General features: G+C 39.2%; 1 protein-coding gene across 3 annotated transcripts in view; it reads right to left on the bottom strand.

The window, feature by feature from the left end:
- The window catches only part of ST7L (suppression of tumorigenicity 7 like), a 120,299-nt gene that overhangs the window by 45,418 nt on the left and 56,580 nt on the right, over positions 1–18,301 (bottom strand). For 2 of the 3 annotated variants that reach the window (XM_019730418.2, XM_019730415.2), the window contains 2 exons: positions 13,603–13,742; positions 3,852–4,382 (listed from right to left, as the gene is read on the bottom strand). In XM_019730418.2, coding sequence (XP_019585977.2) covers positions 4,332–4,382; positions 13,603–13,742 — 191 coding nt within the window. In that variant the 3' untranslated portion in view covers positions 3,852–4,331. Of the gene's footprint in view, positions 1–3,851; positions 4,383–13,602; positions 13,743–18,301 lie in introns of those variants that run through there. The other variant, XM_019730417.2, reaches the window with a different exon arrangement.

Here is an 18,301-nt window from a genome sequence, read left to right on the forward strand (position 1 = left end):
ACAGCCGGTTCACGCTGGAGCGAGTGTGACTCGTGCCCCGCGTGCTGTGGGTGAGGGGCAGCCTTCTGAGTGCACCAAGCCTGCTGCTCACAGCCTGTTTGGTATTTTTGTTTTTTTTAACCTCTTGTTAGGTTAGAAAGCCAGATAGCTCTGGGTTCCAGAAATGATCTCCACAAGAGAGAGGCACTAGAGGAGCAAGCAGTGGCTTTACGAGGGTAAATATGTCACAATTACTGCACTGAACTGAGCTTTCCCAGAAGATGCTGTTCTCTTTGCGTGACTGGCAGGTTTCAGGCAACAGGCAGGGGGATGTCAGTAATATCCTGCCCTTAAATGAGGGCTAGAAGAGAGGGAGGGTTTATACGCACATTCTCCCACTTCCCATTCCTGGTTACATTGATCTCAGAATATCTTTGTAGCTATTCCTCATTTACTTAAGACGTAGTCACCATGGACTTGAGGAACCAAGGGACCTGAACTCTCCTGGCTTAAACTTGCCTTTGCCCTCACTTCCATTCTGCCTGTGAGTCTACGGATGGCGCAGCTGAACACGGGCATTCCCTTTCTTTGACCAAAAGGAGCCCGAATCTGGTGACTTTATTTCAACACCATCAGGTCCTATAAGCAGACCTGACCAAACAGAAAGGCTAAGCTAAGTGAAGAAAAAGGACTAATTTAATCCACAGCTGTCCTATTCGACAACTTTCAAGGTGCAGCTTCCTTGAGAGTAACTGATACTCATAGAAAGCTTTGTTATGTACAAAATGCGGTAGCATATGTGTAATTGTCACACCAACCTGTGACATAGGAGACACACTCCCTGCACAGGTGCCGTTCAGAGAGGCTCAGTGATTTATCCAAAGTCACATGGATACTGGGCGGCTCGGCCGGAACTCACACCTAGGGCTTCTGACTGCAAATCCTCCGTGCTCCTCAAAGACAGAATGCCGAGGGCTGGAGGCGCCAGGGTCTCAGCAGCTTCAGCACACAAGTCGATAGGAAATCTTCTCTGGGCAGAACTTGTAAAGGAACAGCCGCGGCCTTCCCTAGCCTCACCAGCAAATCCCCTTTCTGCCTCAGTTACCACCATCACCAAATGATCACTATACCAAGTAGTCCACATCGAATCAACTCTGGCTCTTCGTTCTTTCTATTCCTTTTTTCTTCTTCAAGTTAACACTTAAAAATTTGCTTTAGTTTTTTCTAGTTCTTTCATTTTATTTATTTAGTTATTTATTTTTTAAGGAGGGCGCAGCTCACAGTGGCCCATGCGGGGACCAATTGGCAGCCTTGGCGCTACCAGCACCACGCTCCAACCAACTAAGCTAACCGGCCACCCCTTATCTAGTTCTTTTAAAGTGATGAAATGTGTAGACAGAGTAGAAGTAGTCATAAGAAGCCATGAGAAGAAGTTATTAAGGCTTTGGGCTTTTAAAGTATGTATTAGAATTTCCTTTGAGACTTCACTCTTTTTAAAAATGCTGTCAAACCCCTGGGCTAGGAAAGGAAGAACAGGGGATGAGAGTGCTGAGAAACCATCCTATCCCAGGCAAGATGCCTACTCATAGCCTAGTAAAGGTCCTGGGGCTTCTAGCTGAGACAGGCAATTTATCTCCACCAAGGCAAGGAATATCTACCCTGCAGAGCAACCCCTGCAAGATGAGGCAAACAACAGATTTTCACTTGATCAAAAACTTTTGCTGCTCTCAACCCCTCCTCCCACCCTCATTCAAAATCTGGACTTCTGTTTGGGTCCAAGACAGTGAGACAAAGCAGCTCCAAGACATGATGTGTGCAAGGGGAACCCTTCCCTGTTCCACAGTGGAATGCATTCTGTTAGAGACAGCAAAGCCCTTCCATAGCCTACCTATCCCATACCCCAACTGTGAAGGCAGGAGGGAAAACTGCAGGAACACAGTGTTCATCAATCATGGACCTGGGATGCTACAGCTCCCTGCCCTGGGCCCCCACTGGAGCTTGGGGAAGAACACCCCATGAAAACAGTCTACCTAGAGGCAGGATTTCTCCCAGAGCAAGCCTGACTTTTTGGTCCATCGATCTTGGCTCTCGCTGCTCTCCCTGCTCCCCACCCCCCTGCCTCCGCATGTGGGCTCAGAAGTCATCATCTGAAGAATTCCACTGCTCACCTCCTGCATAGCAGCACAGCCCCATGAGGCCACACACCAGATGGAGGGGATAAAAGTACGAGGTCATGGCTTCTAGCAAGAGGCTTTTTCTTAAACTAACCCTGACTCCTGGAAAAGAGGCAGAGCAGGAGAGTGTTGGGTGAGCTGCTGACGACAGCAGCTTCATAGGTCTTGTGTAAAAAGGAAGGAAAAAGCTAACTTGGCTTTCAGTGGAAATTTCTCTACTCCCATCTCCATACCCACTGCTGGTCCCACATGTACATCTTGAAGGTATCTGAATAGAATGCAGAAAATGTTGAACCAAAGAGTTAAATCCTTCCCAATTGAAGGAACCTCTTCAGCAGGCTGCCACACACGTGCTGAAGTAGCGGCCAAGCCCTGAGCATACGGCCTGTTTCTCCGGAAATGTATCTACGAAGTAAAGGGAAAGAGTATAGAAAGTGGAAGGGAACTCAGAGGAAATCGAAAAGGTTGCCAGTGGCCTTCAAAATGTTTGTGTATAATAAAGACGGGGATAGAGGAGAAACATCATTCCTAGAATCATCATGCTGTCAGGTGACAATATATAGAAGCAATCATTACAGAGACAGAACAGTTTAAGTAACAGACTGAAAAGTCTCAGAATAAAGGAATCAGATGAAGGACATTAATCGGCTCTTCTACCAGAGGTGGCTTTTGAGTTGGATTTTTAAAAGGTAAGGTATGGGCAGGCTGAGGACATTCAGAGGAAGGCATTCTAAATAGAAGGAGCTGAGTTAGAAGCAAGAATGTGCAAGCAATACATAAGGAATTTCAAGCAAGTACATATTATATACATTGGGGAATACCGAGAAATTAGAATGCTGAGGTCAGGGCTTCAATAATGCGAGGTGACTGCATGTGCCTAGACTGTCAGATGGTTCAGAGTCCCCTGTAGAGCCACAGCGTCTTGATCTATGTCAGTAACACCAGGGCACCGATGGGAAAGCACCGATGAGTCCATTTGTCACACACACAGGGACTAAACGAGAGCTAGCTACGGAGAGAGGGGAGAGCGCTACACTGGAAAGCTCAACAAAATATGAAGTACCATGAACTATAGCTCCCTAAAATTTGAGATTCTGAGCTAAATAAGAGATATCAAATATCACATCCAGAATTGTGATGCATTAATGTAGGCTTACAGGCCCAGAACCTGGCATAAATCAAGCCAAACTCTTAAGAAATTACAATGTAAAAAAGGAATAATTTAAAATAGAAAATACATGCTTCCTACCCTCTCTCCCAACCTTAAAACGTGACAGGTCCCCTATTTGGCACACGGAACTTTTGTGGCTAGCAGATTCATCACACCTGAGGCACAGTGAATAGGAAGAGAGCTACGAAGGAGCTTTAGAGACTGCAAAACCAGTTCAGCAGTAAGTTAGAAGACAATTCTTGAGCACTACAGGCTGCTACAACACAGCCAAAGACAAGAGACAAATTCCAATTTCATAACTTTCAATTAGGTCCCTGGCTTCTTGCATCTGTCGAGCGTAAAGCAGAGCTGTTTACCAGGCTTCTGTCATCCTTCCTCACTGAGCTCCCCAAACCTCTGAAGACAAAACCACAAGGGCAACCCTTTTCTTCCACAGCACTTTCCTGGTGCCACTTTCAGAAACAGAATATTAGGATATATGTTTTTCATATTTGTGATCAGTACATAAGCCAAAAGGTGAGCAGTGCCCTAAGTTTCTGCTTTATTGAACTGGCACAATTTGGTGTTGGAAGGGAGGCAGCCACTTAACAAGTGACAGCATTTGTTGGTATCATCTTAGCTTTTTCCTCCTTTCCTTTCCTAGGCAGTTTATAAAAGGTGATTTCTGAAACCCTTCACAATAGAAAAGCTCAAGGGTTTACATTCAACTGTGGCATAACTATGAATTCATTAAGAAGCATGTTTCAGGTTGCACTATAATTTCCCTATGTAACATAAACCCATGGAATCTGACATAAGCTGATTGCTCATGCTGGTTATTTTATTTACATTTCTGAATGGAAAGGATTTCAATACTCATAAAATATCTAACTGACTTATTATTTTTCATCTGTTCTCCCAGAGCAGCTATTATAAAATAGGCAGAGAGACAGAAGTCTCAACTTGTATGACTGGTTAAATCAGCAACCAGGGAAAAGTTATTGCTCAAAAGCAATTAAAAAAAAAATTCAATAAGGAGCTTGAGGCCAAATAAGAGATACGGTTACTTTCAATGCCATCTGAAAGATAAAAGTTAAAAAAAAAGAAAGTTAAGTAACTGTTCGTTATCTCTGTCCCAGTCCTACAGGAGTAGGTAGTAGCCTCCCAGGAACTCAGGGGCCCAGAGTTAACTTCAGTCTTTCTCTAGCGACCTACCATTAGCAGACATGATCTAGTATAAACAGAAACACAGGGGAAAGGATGAGAGTGGGCTCCTCACAACCCAGTAAATGACTGTGCCCTTTCGGATGCTTCCCCCTGTAAAAAGGTAGAATTGTCCAGGATGTAGAACTGACCAGCAAAATTTAGCTGGGAAGAGAGGGGAAGAGGGGTCTTATTTTAGTGCCTTAACTCAGTATCCTTTTATTGTTTTTTAAATTAACATGATACGTGCCTATTTTCAAAATCGGTGACTGCAGACATGAACAGTGGGCTCTGGGAAATTCTGAGGGGCTCTTTTCCCAATCTCTCTCACATGTCCAAAGGGCCAAGTAATTTTGGTCCTAACTCTGCTATCCCATTCTGCTTCGTAATGACATCACACTGCTTCATTCTCTAAAGCAGGATGGCCCTTGGCTCTTATTACTCAGTGATTATTTGCAATGAGAGGATATAAAAGAAGAAGCTGAAAATGTATGAGAGGCTTTTGTCTTACGGCAACTGCTATGTGACTCTGAGGCGAGACACTTCTTATTTACATTTTGAATTGTGGAGTGCTTCGTTTTTGATAAATTCTAAACTTCAGATAAATATAATGAATACCACTATTTACAAAAATATGAACTTTGCCATTTAAGTGTAATGATGAAAGCCCTCCATGTGTCATATTTGAAAAAGAACAAAAAAGAGACCATGTTCTACCTCTCTTGTTTGACTGAAAGGAATCCCAACCAAATAAATTCTTCTAAAAGGAAAAGTCTTCTATGAGTCTAGACTGACTTTTTGGGTCACTAAATCTATGTGAGTCACATGAAAATAACTAATCAGTCACATCTAATCAAATGAAAAAATATGCAAGGATGAACTAGGCTATTGTTGTGGCAGTAGCCTCTGTCTTATATTAATGTAAAACATCTCTTGCCTGCCTCAGACCCCCTACCACTAGACTATGAGTTACTTGTGAACAGGGATTGTATTTTATACTTCATAAAGGTGCCCAATAATTTTCTGTTCATTGAATGAATGAATGAACAAATTCATTAGTATTAACATCTTAATACAATGAATTCAAATGTTAAAAACTTACAGTATGTTACAGAATAATCATTACCATATTATCGCATGTTACAGAACAATAATTAACATATTTTTCAATGCCGAGGCTCTTTAAAAACTAAACTTTGAAAACAAATTAAGATAAGCCCTATTGGAGTCCTTCCATTCTATAAGCCAATACTAAAAGAAGAATCTTTTCAGGGTATCCAAGACTCTGAACTGCATGTTCTAGTGCAGATTTTTTATTTTTTCCAAGGCGGTATTACAATAGCTAAAATACACCAACAGCAGATTAATAAGAAAAGTCTATACAGTTAGGGCTTGGTTGAATTAGAATCCCTGGGCTCCCAATAAGGGCTAAACCCCAAAGGGATCAGAGTCAAGTAAATAAAAAATCAAGCTGAATTTTATCAGAGGGCAAAGTTTCAACTTTGAGTACCCCAGCAACCCAGGATGAATTATGTATAAGATTAGTAAAGTCCTTCATCCACACCCCAGCCAGAGAACATTCTTCTATCTCACTGTGACTGAAGGAAAAACAGCAATGCATTTGCCTGCCAAGAATAGTTGTGGCTATACTCTAGATAGGAGTCTAACAACACTGAGGGATTAAAATTTAATTGTAAACTGCTGCTACCTGCGAGTAAAAGCTTGAACTCTGGCTTCAGAAATAAATTGGAACTCCAGCATACTGAATAGATGAAAAAGAGAGCTGGCATGCTACTAACAAAGAGTGTGAGACTATGCTCCCTTCTTAAATTCTTCCCCAAACTGCTTCTTTCTCTGTGTATCACATTGGTAATATGCAAGAGTGCTCAGTGGGAATATAGCCCTTTTCTATACTTTGAATATAGTACATACACGTTTCATTTCCAGAAGGCTTGAAATTACAGGATGAGGTCAGAGGGTGATTATGTGGTCTAAATTTCCCTGAATATCATGTTCTCTTAATTTTGTTGAGCATCATCAGAAGCCCAAATAATTTCTTTTCTTGGAGCTGGCTGTCAAGATGGACCAAAGGCAATCTTAATGATATTACAGAACTAAGAGAGATAATTTAATTTTTCCCCTCAAATTCATTAAGGATACTGTTAACAGCCAATCTTTTATTGAGGCCTCATAAGCCTTAAGGAACACACCCAAGTTTCCTACCTATTGGTACAACTACCAGAAGTACATCTGCTATCTAAAATTCCCACTTTAGCAAAAACAAAACAAAACAAAACAAAAAACCCCAATTATGATATTTTAGACCAAAAGTTTATTCTGTTCAGTTAAACTGCCTCCCATAATCCTTCACAAACTAACCCTTTGATTTTGAAAGAGTGATGTTGAAACACAAGATATACATTTGTACTTTATATTAAAACTTTTTCTTTTTTACCATTGCAGAGAGTCAACCAAATTCCCTCTGAATAATTACAAACCAATGCCTACTGTTTCTTTAGTGTTACTGTATGTGTGAGACAGAGAGGCTGAAGCTTTTTATACAGTTATGTGGGTATGTGATGTAAATGACCAGTGTTCTTTCTTACGTGGCTTACTGGGAAGGACAAGAATGAAATTAGAGGGAATCGGTTTGAAAGACAGAAAAGCAAAGGTGCATTCCTTATTTTAAAGCATCCAAGTTCATCAAACAGGGTGAGACTGTGAAGAGTTCTCCAGGCAGCTTATTTGTCTACTTATGTCTCTGCCTTTGCAGTGAGCATGTTTGCACCCTAAGTGCCCTTTCTACTTTCTGACAAGCCACATCAGCCTCTTCGCTTAAAACGCTTCTCCAAATGCATCTCCTCCAGGAAGACTTCTCTAGCAAAACCACTTTACCGTCACCACTGCATCATTCTATATCCCCTCAGCATGACTGTATTTGGTTTGAAATGTATTCTTTTGTACTTGCTTTGACGTGAAGTTGTGAAGTGACATATTATTGAAACCAAGCTTATATATCACGACTAAAAGACTATCTAGTGTGTGATTTCAGGCAAACTGCCTAACTTTAATGCCTCAGACTTCTCCATCCATAACATGGGAAGATCACAATCTGTCCTCCAATGGCTCTGATAAGAATAAATGAGAGTGTAAGTATAAACTTACAAAAGGTAACTCACTGAAGTCCGAATTATTCTTGGGTTAGAATTATAATATATTAAGTAGGCATACTCATTTAGTTCTTTTGAGCATTAGAACTTTGGTGGGAGAAGGAGCTAAATGCCACTCAAGAAGAAAGCTAAAAACTATTCCTCAATTTATAATTTTCTTCTGTGTCCCGTTCTTCTCTCCACTTAGAGGACCACGCTGGGTTTGCAAAAAAACAAAGATGTTTTCTAAAACACAAATCAGTCGATTTCCTAATGTGCATTCTAATATCACTACATAGTGTCATGGGTTTGGAATGAACGATTTACATCAGTATCTAAACACAGCTCTTCTAAAAACTGCTACGCAGGCCATTTGCCCCACGTGCTAATGATTAAGCAATAAATAGATTAGTAGCAGTTACTGACAGGATCTCCCAAACTTTGGCACCGAGACTTTAACTTTGAGGGGAAAAGATGACTAAATATACTGCCAAATAAATTCAGGGAGAGATTTTGTGAACTTCGTACTTGACAGACACATGTTAACAGGGAAAGGGGGTGCTTTCCACAAACTTCAAAACCGAGTTCAGCCCGGGGGAAGGGATATAGACACACATTAAAAAGCACATTGCCCTATCTTTTATTCTTTTTTTTCCCTTTCAAGTGTTCAGTACTTAGAAAATTTGGATAAAGAAGAACATTAGCAATTTCACAAATTTCTCAATCTGCTTCTTTTTGAAGGAGAACAGTGAGGAAGAAGCCTGAGAAATACCTTTACACAAAGTAGAGAACATCTTTTCTCTTGCTACAAATATCTCAGTTAATAAATAAAATTTAAAATGGAATATGCCAGACCGCCCCAATAAAGACTTCAGCGGCACTAACAACGGAACAAAAATGTAAACATTTAAAAAGTTTGACCTGTCACACAGTAGGCTCATTTTATTATCAGGACAGTCTCTGGGAAATACCTCAGATATATTGCTGTGGAAATAGCATGGTTACAGAACAATCTTTTACAGAAATATAAGCTTAGTTACAATTCAAGATACTTTAAAAAACTATATCAGTTTTTATGACCTAAAGAAGTCTCACAGCTTTGAAAAATAATCCATTTTCAAACAAAGTGAAGAAACTTATTTTATTGTCAGTTTAACTTCTGCATGTGGCCCTATGTATTTCATAAAGAGAAATACAACTATCATAGGATTTTAGTATTAATAAATGAAGTCATATGGAGAATATAAAAAAAATTTCACCTATGAACAGATTCCATGTCACTGGTTATGACAATAAAAAATTAGGAAACTTTAAAAATAATATTTATTTTTTTCTACTGGTATATATCAATATATAGTTATAATTTCCTATCAGCTTGCTTCATTATGAAGACAATCTTTGCCCTGGAAAAAAATGATGAGCATAGTAGACAAACCTCAAAAATTTTTATCACTATTCAGTAAAAGACATTTGGCATTTATATCTGGTTATTATTTTTTAAAATGTAATTTGGGGAGAAAAATGTTCATTATTTTTGGGCAGGGGCTGAAGAAATCCCAGTGAGACATTTTGTAGAGAGGTCTTTCGTTAGTGTAACATCTGACCTTCTATATCTTTGGAAATCATGCAACTTGGCTAATGTCGTTCTTACAGAATTAATCAGGCAGATTGTAGGCCCTAGTTACGGTGGAGCCAGCCAATTATGAGTTGCTCAGAAATTCATCACTGGCATGTCCAACCAACCACATTTTCCCACATAAAGATTAGTAGAAATATGTGGAAACAGGGCCCATTCCTACCCCAGCACAGTTACGTGTTCAGTGAAACAAATTTCCACAAAGTTTGGTCTTAGTGAAACAAACAATTTATTTGGGAATCTTTTTGATTCCTGTCTTTCCCCATAACACCTTTTCTGCCAACACTGCAAAGGCTGCCCTGCCCTGCCTATTTAGTTAAAACCCAACTAGGGATTTTTATAGTCAAACATACTTCTGAATTCAGAGCACTAAAGTCACATGCCGCAAGCTTGAATTCATCAGTGTAAGTTCCTGAAATCCCCAAAGGCCAACACTAGTCTTTTCACTGTTGTGATAACGCCCTCCCAAGGCTTACTAAGAAGAAAGCTTTCCTTGCAAGAGAGAAATGAGAGGGGCCAGAATAGATGAAGATTGGTTCTCTAAGGAGAGGGCAGTTCTGCTCTTAAATAAAGAAGCTCCTTTCAGATAAGCAGAATCAGATTCCAGTTCATTTGGTTTGCTGGCTACCCTTACTTTGAACTCTCATATTTAACCCAGCAGGCATCAAAGCAGGTGAGAAACTGACCTACCACTTAAAAGCAAATTTTCCTTTTTCAGGAATTCTGGCCTTGGAGAATATCAGCTCTAATATCAGCACATTCCACATCTCCAGGGATTTACGTAATTTTTTTTCATTGCTCTATGTCTAATGTCAGACTAAGTTCTCATCTCAGCCAGGAGAAAAATCAGCAAAAAAAGGAAGTCTTAACTTGCTGCAAATGAAGTCTTATTCCACATAGCTTTACACCATACAAAAGAAGGGGAACTAAAACCACTAACCATTCTAGTTCATTCCCTTCCATTGATCAAAATCTGATGCACAATGAGGATTATTAAAAACCATTAATCCCCACTGCCTTGCTCCACAAAAAGCAATTTTTGTTAACAAATGCATTTTAACAAATTCAAATTGAATTTACTCTAGCATGTGAGCTAATATGAAAAGATATCAGATGAGGAAGAGACAGTGGTAACAATGGAAGAAATTTTCTTAAATAGCTTTGCCTTACTAAATGGAAGAACATGCTTCAACCGTGTTTCCCCAAAAATAAGACCTGGCCAGACCATCCACTCTAATGCGTCTTTCGGAGCAAAAATTAATATAAGACCGGGTCTTACATAACACAATATAACATAATATAACATAACGTAATATAATACCGGGTCTTATATTAATTTTTGCTCCAAAAGATGCATTAGAACTGATGGTCCGGCTAGGTCTTACTTTCGGGGAAACACGGAAAGAAAATTCTTCATTGATTTCTACTGTGTTTGGCCATCAAACAGCTGACTTCATTGAAAATCCTACCATAGGCAGTTTGAAAACTTACCAGTATAGGTTCTGTGGTGCAAGGCAGTTTGCCAGTGCCCAGAATTTGAAACATTTCCCCACTTTCTGTGGTCCACATACACACAACGTTCCAGGAGGATAGTACTAATAATACTGTTTCAATGGCACCAACCACCATTTATACTACAATTTCTATGGGAAATACATTGTGAGTTTCCTAGTAGGACACAGTTCCCCCAAACACGAAGGGGGCAGGGTTTCCCACGGTAGCTGCACTTTGGCGGTGACGCTGACTATGACGGTGGCAACAACAGCTAGCACTCAACTCGTTTTTACTATGGGCGGACATGGCTCTAAACGCCTGACATAGTTTAAACTCATTTAACCCTCACAGAAACCTACGAGGCAGTACTATTCTCATTTTACAGTGAAGGGGAGAAAAGGTTAAGTAACATACCCGAGGGTGCACAGCCAATAAGTGTCAGGGCTGGAATTCAAAGCAAAGCAGTCTGGCTCCAGAGCCTACGCTCATCCCCACTCAGCAATGCTGCCCCTTCTCTGCCTTGATAAGATGGCCCTCTCCAGGCATTCTAAATTCCTCTTGTGGGGGGGAGGGTAGAGCAGGGCTTCTCAAGTTTTAATGAGCATGTAGGGTTGCCTGGGGATCTTGTTAAAATGCAGATTCACGAGGTCTGGAGTGGTGCCTGAGGTTCTGCAATTCTAACAAGCTCCTGGGTCATCAATGGCGATGCACCTAGTGCACAGACCACACTTTATTAAGCGGTGAAGAAGTAGGATTTGAGCCTCTTGTTCCCTTGCTGGCTGGCTGTTGAGGCATTTATACGTTATACGATGGAGACTGCCAATACCATAATCATTTTCCATTAATCCTTAAATGGAACCTGCCCTTGGAACTGCTGCATACCAAATATTGGTTTGCAGATACTGTCGGTAAATACTCAGCTTTTAGGAACTTAAAATGTACACGTAGAGGCCACAGGCATTGGCTGTAAAAGTTTGCTGTCAGGCATATTTTTAACACTATATACCACCAACTACACAAAATACCAAAAGATAGTAAATAAATGCCTGTTTATTGTCCATCACAGTAAATTAATAACGTTTGACCTAAAAAAGAAGCTTCCACTTAAAACTGAATGACCAGTTAGTTTCAGACTCTGCTAAAGCAGTGCTCAGGAGCTTGTGCTGTGGTACCTTAGAGGCGCTTCGGGTGCTGTCAGTGATCTGGGGGTAAAGGCAGACCCCATACACTGCAGCTAGAGAACAGAGCAGCCGGGAGTGCCCTCCACGTAACGCCAGCCAGTACCTCACACGGAAGTACGCTGCTAGCAACTGCGACACATCTGCTCCGCATTCTCAAGCTCCCTCCTGGCTCTGTTTCACCTCCTTCCCACTGCCCTGACAGAGACCCGAGGACTACCTCTTTCTTTGCTTGCCTGTGATCACAATACACAGCTACATATTTTTGTCCAGTTGTTAAAGGATGGGATTCCCTTTTTAGTCCAATTTTTTTCCATGCAAAATTACACAGTAAGGTCATTTCAGTTTGAGATACACTCACTCCTCAATCAGCACCACTGCAAACAACAGAGTTTATAGTATGATCACTAAGTTTCTTTTTTACACTAAAAGAAAATAGGATAGTCAGCTTCCAACCCAAATAGCTATACTCCCCAAACAATAGTGGAAAGTCATTCTTGAAGCTTGACCCAAAATCGAGTGTGGTCTCAGACTCCTAGGCCTGTAGCCAGTGGCAACTTAACACATTATACAGTTGACCTTCAGGGAAAAAGGGAAACCAGTGCTCTTACTACTGGTGCCAGAAGAAAACCAACTAATCTTTAAGGCACAAAATAAACTATTCTTAAGGCAGGAAAATAAATTGTGAGGAAATGGAGTTAGAATGGAGGCATTTAGAGAAAGATACAGAAATTACATTACCAAGTAAGGACTAGTGTTTGTACAGTTCTCAGTACTCTTCTATTTGGGAACATAATAAATCAGCATTTTTCTTTTTGGGCTTAAACTCTCATTGCCTGGTAAAAACGCAAAGATGTACAAGACACATTTTTAAAAAGGTTTGGACACTTAAGGGACTTTTCTTTGGTAATTTTACCTTTAGCCAATGGCATTACAAGATTATATAGAAGAGTAAATAATCATGGGATAGCCTCTCTAATATCAGTCCTCGAGTATTTCCTGGACCTGGGTCAGGAAATGCAGAAGCAGTTCAAAACTAAACGGTGAAAATGAAAATAAAGGTATAAACGTGGTTCTAGACCCCAGGTTGGAGAAGGTCAATAGGAACATACAGATAGGATAACAAGGAGAACCTTGAGTAAAGAGGCATATGCTGTACCCAGGGCAAACGTCCTATCTGTTCCATCTTACCTACTTATTCTCCATCCTAGTTGCACTCTTGAGTTTAAAGTTCAGCAAATCCTTAGAACTAATGATTTCATTTAAATGGAAAAATCAAGAGGCTTGTTTACAAAATAGGGAATTTTTTTTTTAAATGCCAAAGAAAACGCACTTAAAAGAACTGGATTATTCTTTAACTAGTAATAAGTGCTATGTTTACCACCAAAAATGATCTACAAAGACCAACTTTATAATGTTATGCCATTGTTTTCTTCAAACTTTTAAGCAACAAAAATATAGCTCAAATCACCAAAACCTTATGTTTGACATATTTATGGCAGCAACTTTACAAATCAATTCCTGTAATTAACTCTAACAAGTATCCCCCACTGCTCAACTGGTTTAGCACAAACACATCAGAGATGGTTTCTTGTGTGTTTTACAAATACTCTACACAAGTCCTTGAGATCATACTTACAGCTTTAGCAAAAACACCCATGATTTCAGGAAACTGGTGTGTGAGAAGGGCTATCATTGCTGTAGAAGAACACAGTCCTGCTGTGAAATGGATGAAAAAAGGAAGCTCCTTCTTTGGGTAAACAGAAACATGATGAAAGGCTGCAAGGGAGAAAAAGTAGAGACGGATTTTATTGCAGAATACAGTGTAAGCCAGTTTTAATATTTTCAAATGAAATCTGTTTTTAAAAACTAAAAAGGAAAATCATTTTAGATAATAACAAGAAGTCTCTGGCCAAGCAAAGTAGAAGAAAGTTATCCATTATTTATTCCAGCATCAACAGCGTATCTACTTAGCCAGATGACTGTGCTGGGTCCCGGGGAATAGGATGGCATCGTGGGAAAGAACATTAATTGTAAAGTCCTGCTGAGGTGGTTTTGAAAACGAGCTTTGTCACTTACTAGCTGTGTGATCTTGAATAAGTTGCTAAACCTCTATTAGTTGCTATGGAGTTGTTATGATGAACACTGTAAGCCATTAATAAATGTGAGTTGCTATAATTCTTGCTCTTTGGGAGCTCAGAGATGAGTATAGAGATCAAGAGACAGACATGTGATTGGAGATTTCCCAGAACCATCAGTTAATAATTTCACCCAGTTATTCTATATGTGGCATTTCATTGAACAGTGTAAAAATCGAATTACAACACTGAAGCCCTAGGATTCTGAACATAAGTGAAATCTCTTGTCTTATTTTACCACATTCACATATTTACTCAGGTATTATTTTTCTAATAATTGGATATTTCATTACCAACAGTATTCAAGTATTTGTATCTTATTTGAAACTTGAAAATATTTGGATAAGAATGTTGAGATGAGCCTATCACAATGTGTGGCACACAATAGGTGCTCCATAAATGTCTATTAAATTGAGAGCTGTTCTGGAACTTCATTAGTCCAGGAAGCGGACTGCTCAGAGCTGGACCCAAACCCAGGAATTCCTGAGGTAATAGCCTACATAAGTAAGGGATGACTAATACAGTGCTGAATCGAGGGTAGCTATAAATTTCACGGTTTTGAACATAATGATTCACTGAGAATATTACACCTAAGTTTCCTTCAGTAGCCAGGATATATTTATGTCTTATATTATATTCAGAAAGTATATACCAAAAACCAAACTCATTAAAAATCCAGAAAATTTCCAGAGCCTTGAGTCACATTTAAAATAAAAGCTCACCAAATCTGAATTTTTTTAAAGAAACATTAGAAGCTGTGGACAACATTGCTTCTTTCAGCACCCCAAAAAACAGCATTCCCTTTTGCCCCATCCCTCAGCCGTGAGAGGCCAACTTCTAGCAAACCAAGAGAAACAAACCATGGTATTTGTGAATCCAGGGAACAAATACTTCCATATATACTTCCATATACCAATGGTTATTCTAATTGCTATCATGTGAGATACAGCAGAATTAATATTAAACTGTACAGCATTTTATGGTTTACAAAGCGCTTTAATTTATATTAGTTTGTTTGATTTTTTTCAATAACCCTAAGACATAGACAGTATCATCCTCACTTTATACGGTAGAAAACTGTATAGCTTTAGTAAGATGGTTTCTAAAATATGAGATTTTAATACTGTAGGAGAGACCAAATTATTTCTTTCTGGATTACTTTCTGTAGATTCATTTGTCAGTCAATGTTTAGCAAATGTCTCAGTATAATGGATGACTAGTACAGAAACACTCCCTTGGAAGTAAAGTTCAAATTTCATCACTGGCTTGTAGAGAAAAATTTATCAGGAGGCATGAAAGACAACTAAATAGCTATGTGAACTAAGGGAGCAGTCTACGTCTGAACTTACAAGGTTCATAAGCAAATTCCAGAATGCTGTAAGTCATATCAAGGTTGAAGGAGCATTAAAAACAAAAAATATTAAGTACTCCTGAGTATCAGAACTCCACATTATTAAAAATTTGTTCATTCTACCCCAGTCAAAGACAGAAAAAATACTCCAAGAACATACAATATTATCAAACAACCCCACCCCCCAACATATCCTTCCTCTCCAGCCTCCTGGAATTTGCAAATGGGTAGCACCCTAGAAATAATAAAGGCCTGGCAAGAAGCAAATCTTATAGCCTGTGATTCTGACAATACATAATAATAGCCCTGGTTTTATTCATATTACTATGTAAAGTTGGCCTTATATCAGGCAACCTTTGTAATGATTTGGAGGGCATTAATTTAGACTAAATGTATTAGCCTAATATAATAATACACTTTACATACTGATGTTCTATAGTTAAAGATTTGCGCCTTTGTCTTAAATATCCTTGTGCCTTGCTAAAAGGGAAAAACAAGAACAACTACTACCACCACCATCCTAGGAAAGAAAATAAAATTTCTATCACTAATGACCTTCTAATTGTCAAAATCAATGGATTCTTCTCAGTAATTATGTGCCTTACTTAGTATCTCAGATATACTCCTCCTCGGTTGGAAATGTTTCCCCCTTTTAGTTTCTAGGATATCTAGCTCTGGTTCTTATCCTGTCTCTCTGACCACTCCTTCACTGAATCTTCCAGACTCCTCACCAGCCACCCATTCCTTAGATATTTTGTGCCCCCATGGTTCCACTCTGGTTTACTTCTGACTCTATTGAGTTTCCCTTAGTGATCTCATTGCTGCCTAGAAAATGGTGGTTGTGTAATAAAATACTTAATTTTAAATTAACACGTTTATGTGTATATCTGAGGAAGATGTAATACATGCAACATATTCAAAGCTGAACTGATTTACTTCCCCCATTCCTATTCCCCACCTGCTCCTCCTGCTCTGATGGATTTACCCTTCTTTCAGTCACCCAAGTCAGATTTGGGGATCATCCCTGACCTGGGAGAGCGAGGCACCCCCCAGCCCAGCTTCCTTATAATTTATTCCATACATATAGCACCTAACACATTGTTTCTCAGTTTTTCTATTAACCTGTGAGCAGCTTGGGAGTTTGGAGTAGGGTAAGGAGGAAAAGGCACTAATATTTAACATTTCTGTTGAGCACTTGGCATGTTTGTAAGAATACACTTGACTAATTCAAATAACATTTCTTGTATATCAATTTTTTATGGTAAACATTATAGAGAAACAATAAAGTGTGTCCTGGCCTTCAAGTTTACAATCTAGAAGGGGGAGATTAAGAAGTACACAAAGTACTTTGAGGTTCAAAGAAAGAAGAGATAACTTATCTCAGAGGATGGAGGAAAATAAAGACCCTGGGAGAAAAATATCAGCACACTCAACTTCCACAATCTCTCCTACATTTTCATCTATCTGAACTTTGCAGCTCATTAAGTTTGTTGGTTATAACACTGCAACTTTCCTTCCTAGACTTCAGTTCTGATGGCCCCAGAACTGTAAAAACTGTGACACAGGTTTATATCATATAAGGAAACATGGTGCTAGTGTTTATAACATTCAGCATGCTTGCTTATTGGTTAAATCATACACAGAAAAGTTAAACAGAAATTTTCCAGTTCACAGAGAAAAACACTGAGTGGATAATAGGCAGCTGAGACAAAAAGTACAGACTATTCTTTTGAGAAATTTGGCTTTCTGAAAGCAGGGACTAGACAGAAACATTCTCAGTAATCATAACCCTACATATTTCTGGTTCTCCTCTTGACTCTTCGACTGCTCTTTTTAAAATTGGGACGTGTAGTCCCTCCAACTTCGTTCTTCTTTGTAAAAACTATTTTGGCTATTCGGGGTCCTTTACCTTTCCATATAAATTTTGGGATCAGTTTGTCAATTTTTGCAAAATCCCAGCTACTATTCTGATAGGGATTGTATTGAATCCATAGATCAATTTGGACAGAACTGCCATATAAGTTATATTGGGTCTTCCAATCCATAAACATGGAATGTCTCTCCATTTAGATTTCCTTTAATTTCTCTCAGCAATATTTTGTAGCTTTTAGTGTACATGGCTTGTACTTCTTTTCTTAAATTTATTCCTAAATTGTTTGTTCTTTTTGATGCCACTGTTATTGGAATTGTAGTCTAAATGTTTTTTTTGAATTGTTCATTGCTAGTATCTAAATATACCACTGAGTTTTGTATGTTGATATTACATCCTGCAACCTTGCTGAACTTACTAGTTCTAATAGTATTTTTATGGATTTCTTAGAATTTCCTACATAGAAGATCATGTCCTCTGTAAATGAAGACAGTTTTACTTCTTCCATGTCAATATGGGCGCCTTTTATTTCCTTTTCTTGTTTGGATACGCTGACGAGACCCTGCGGTACAATGCTGAACAGAAGCGGTGAGAGCAGACATCTTTGACTTACTCCTGACCTTAGGAAACCCTTCAGTCTTCTGCCATTAATTCTGATGTTAACTGTGGGTTTGTCATAAATGCTCTTTATCAGGTTAAGGAAGTTCCCTTTTATTGCTGGTTTGTTCAGAATTTTTACCATGAATGGGTATTAGATTTGTGTCAAATGCTTTTTCTGCATCTAATTGTCTTTTATTCTATTAACATGGTACATTGCATTTTCAGATCCTAAACCAACCTTGCATTTGTGAGGTAAATCCCACGTGATCATGGAATATAGTCCTTTTTATATGTTGCTGGGTTCAGTTTGCTAAGCTCTGGCATTTGGTACATCAGACTTAATGGCGAAAGACTGAATGGTTCCCTAAGGTCAGGAGTA

Source organism: Rhinolophus sinicus, linkage group LG14, assembly GCF_036562045.2.
Source record: "Rhinolophus sinicus isolate RSC01 linkage group LG14, ASM3656204v1, whole genome shotgun sequence".
Lineage (NCBI taxonomy): Eukaryota > Metazoa > Chordata > Mammalia > Chiroptera > Rhinolophidae > Rhinolophus > Rhinolophus sinicus.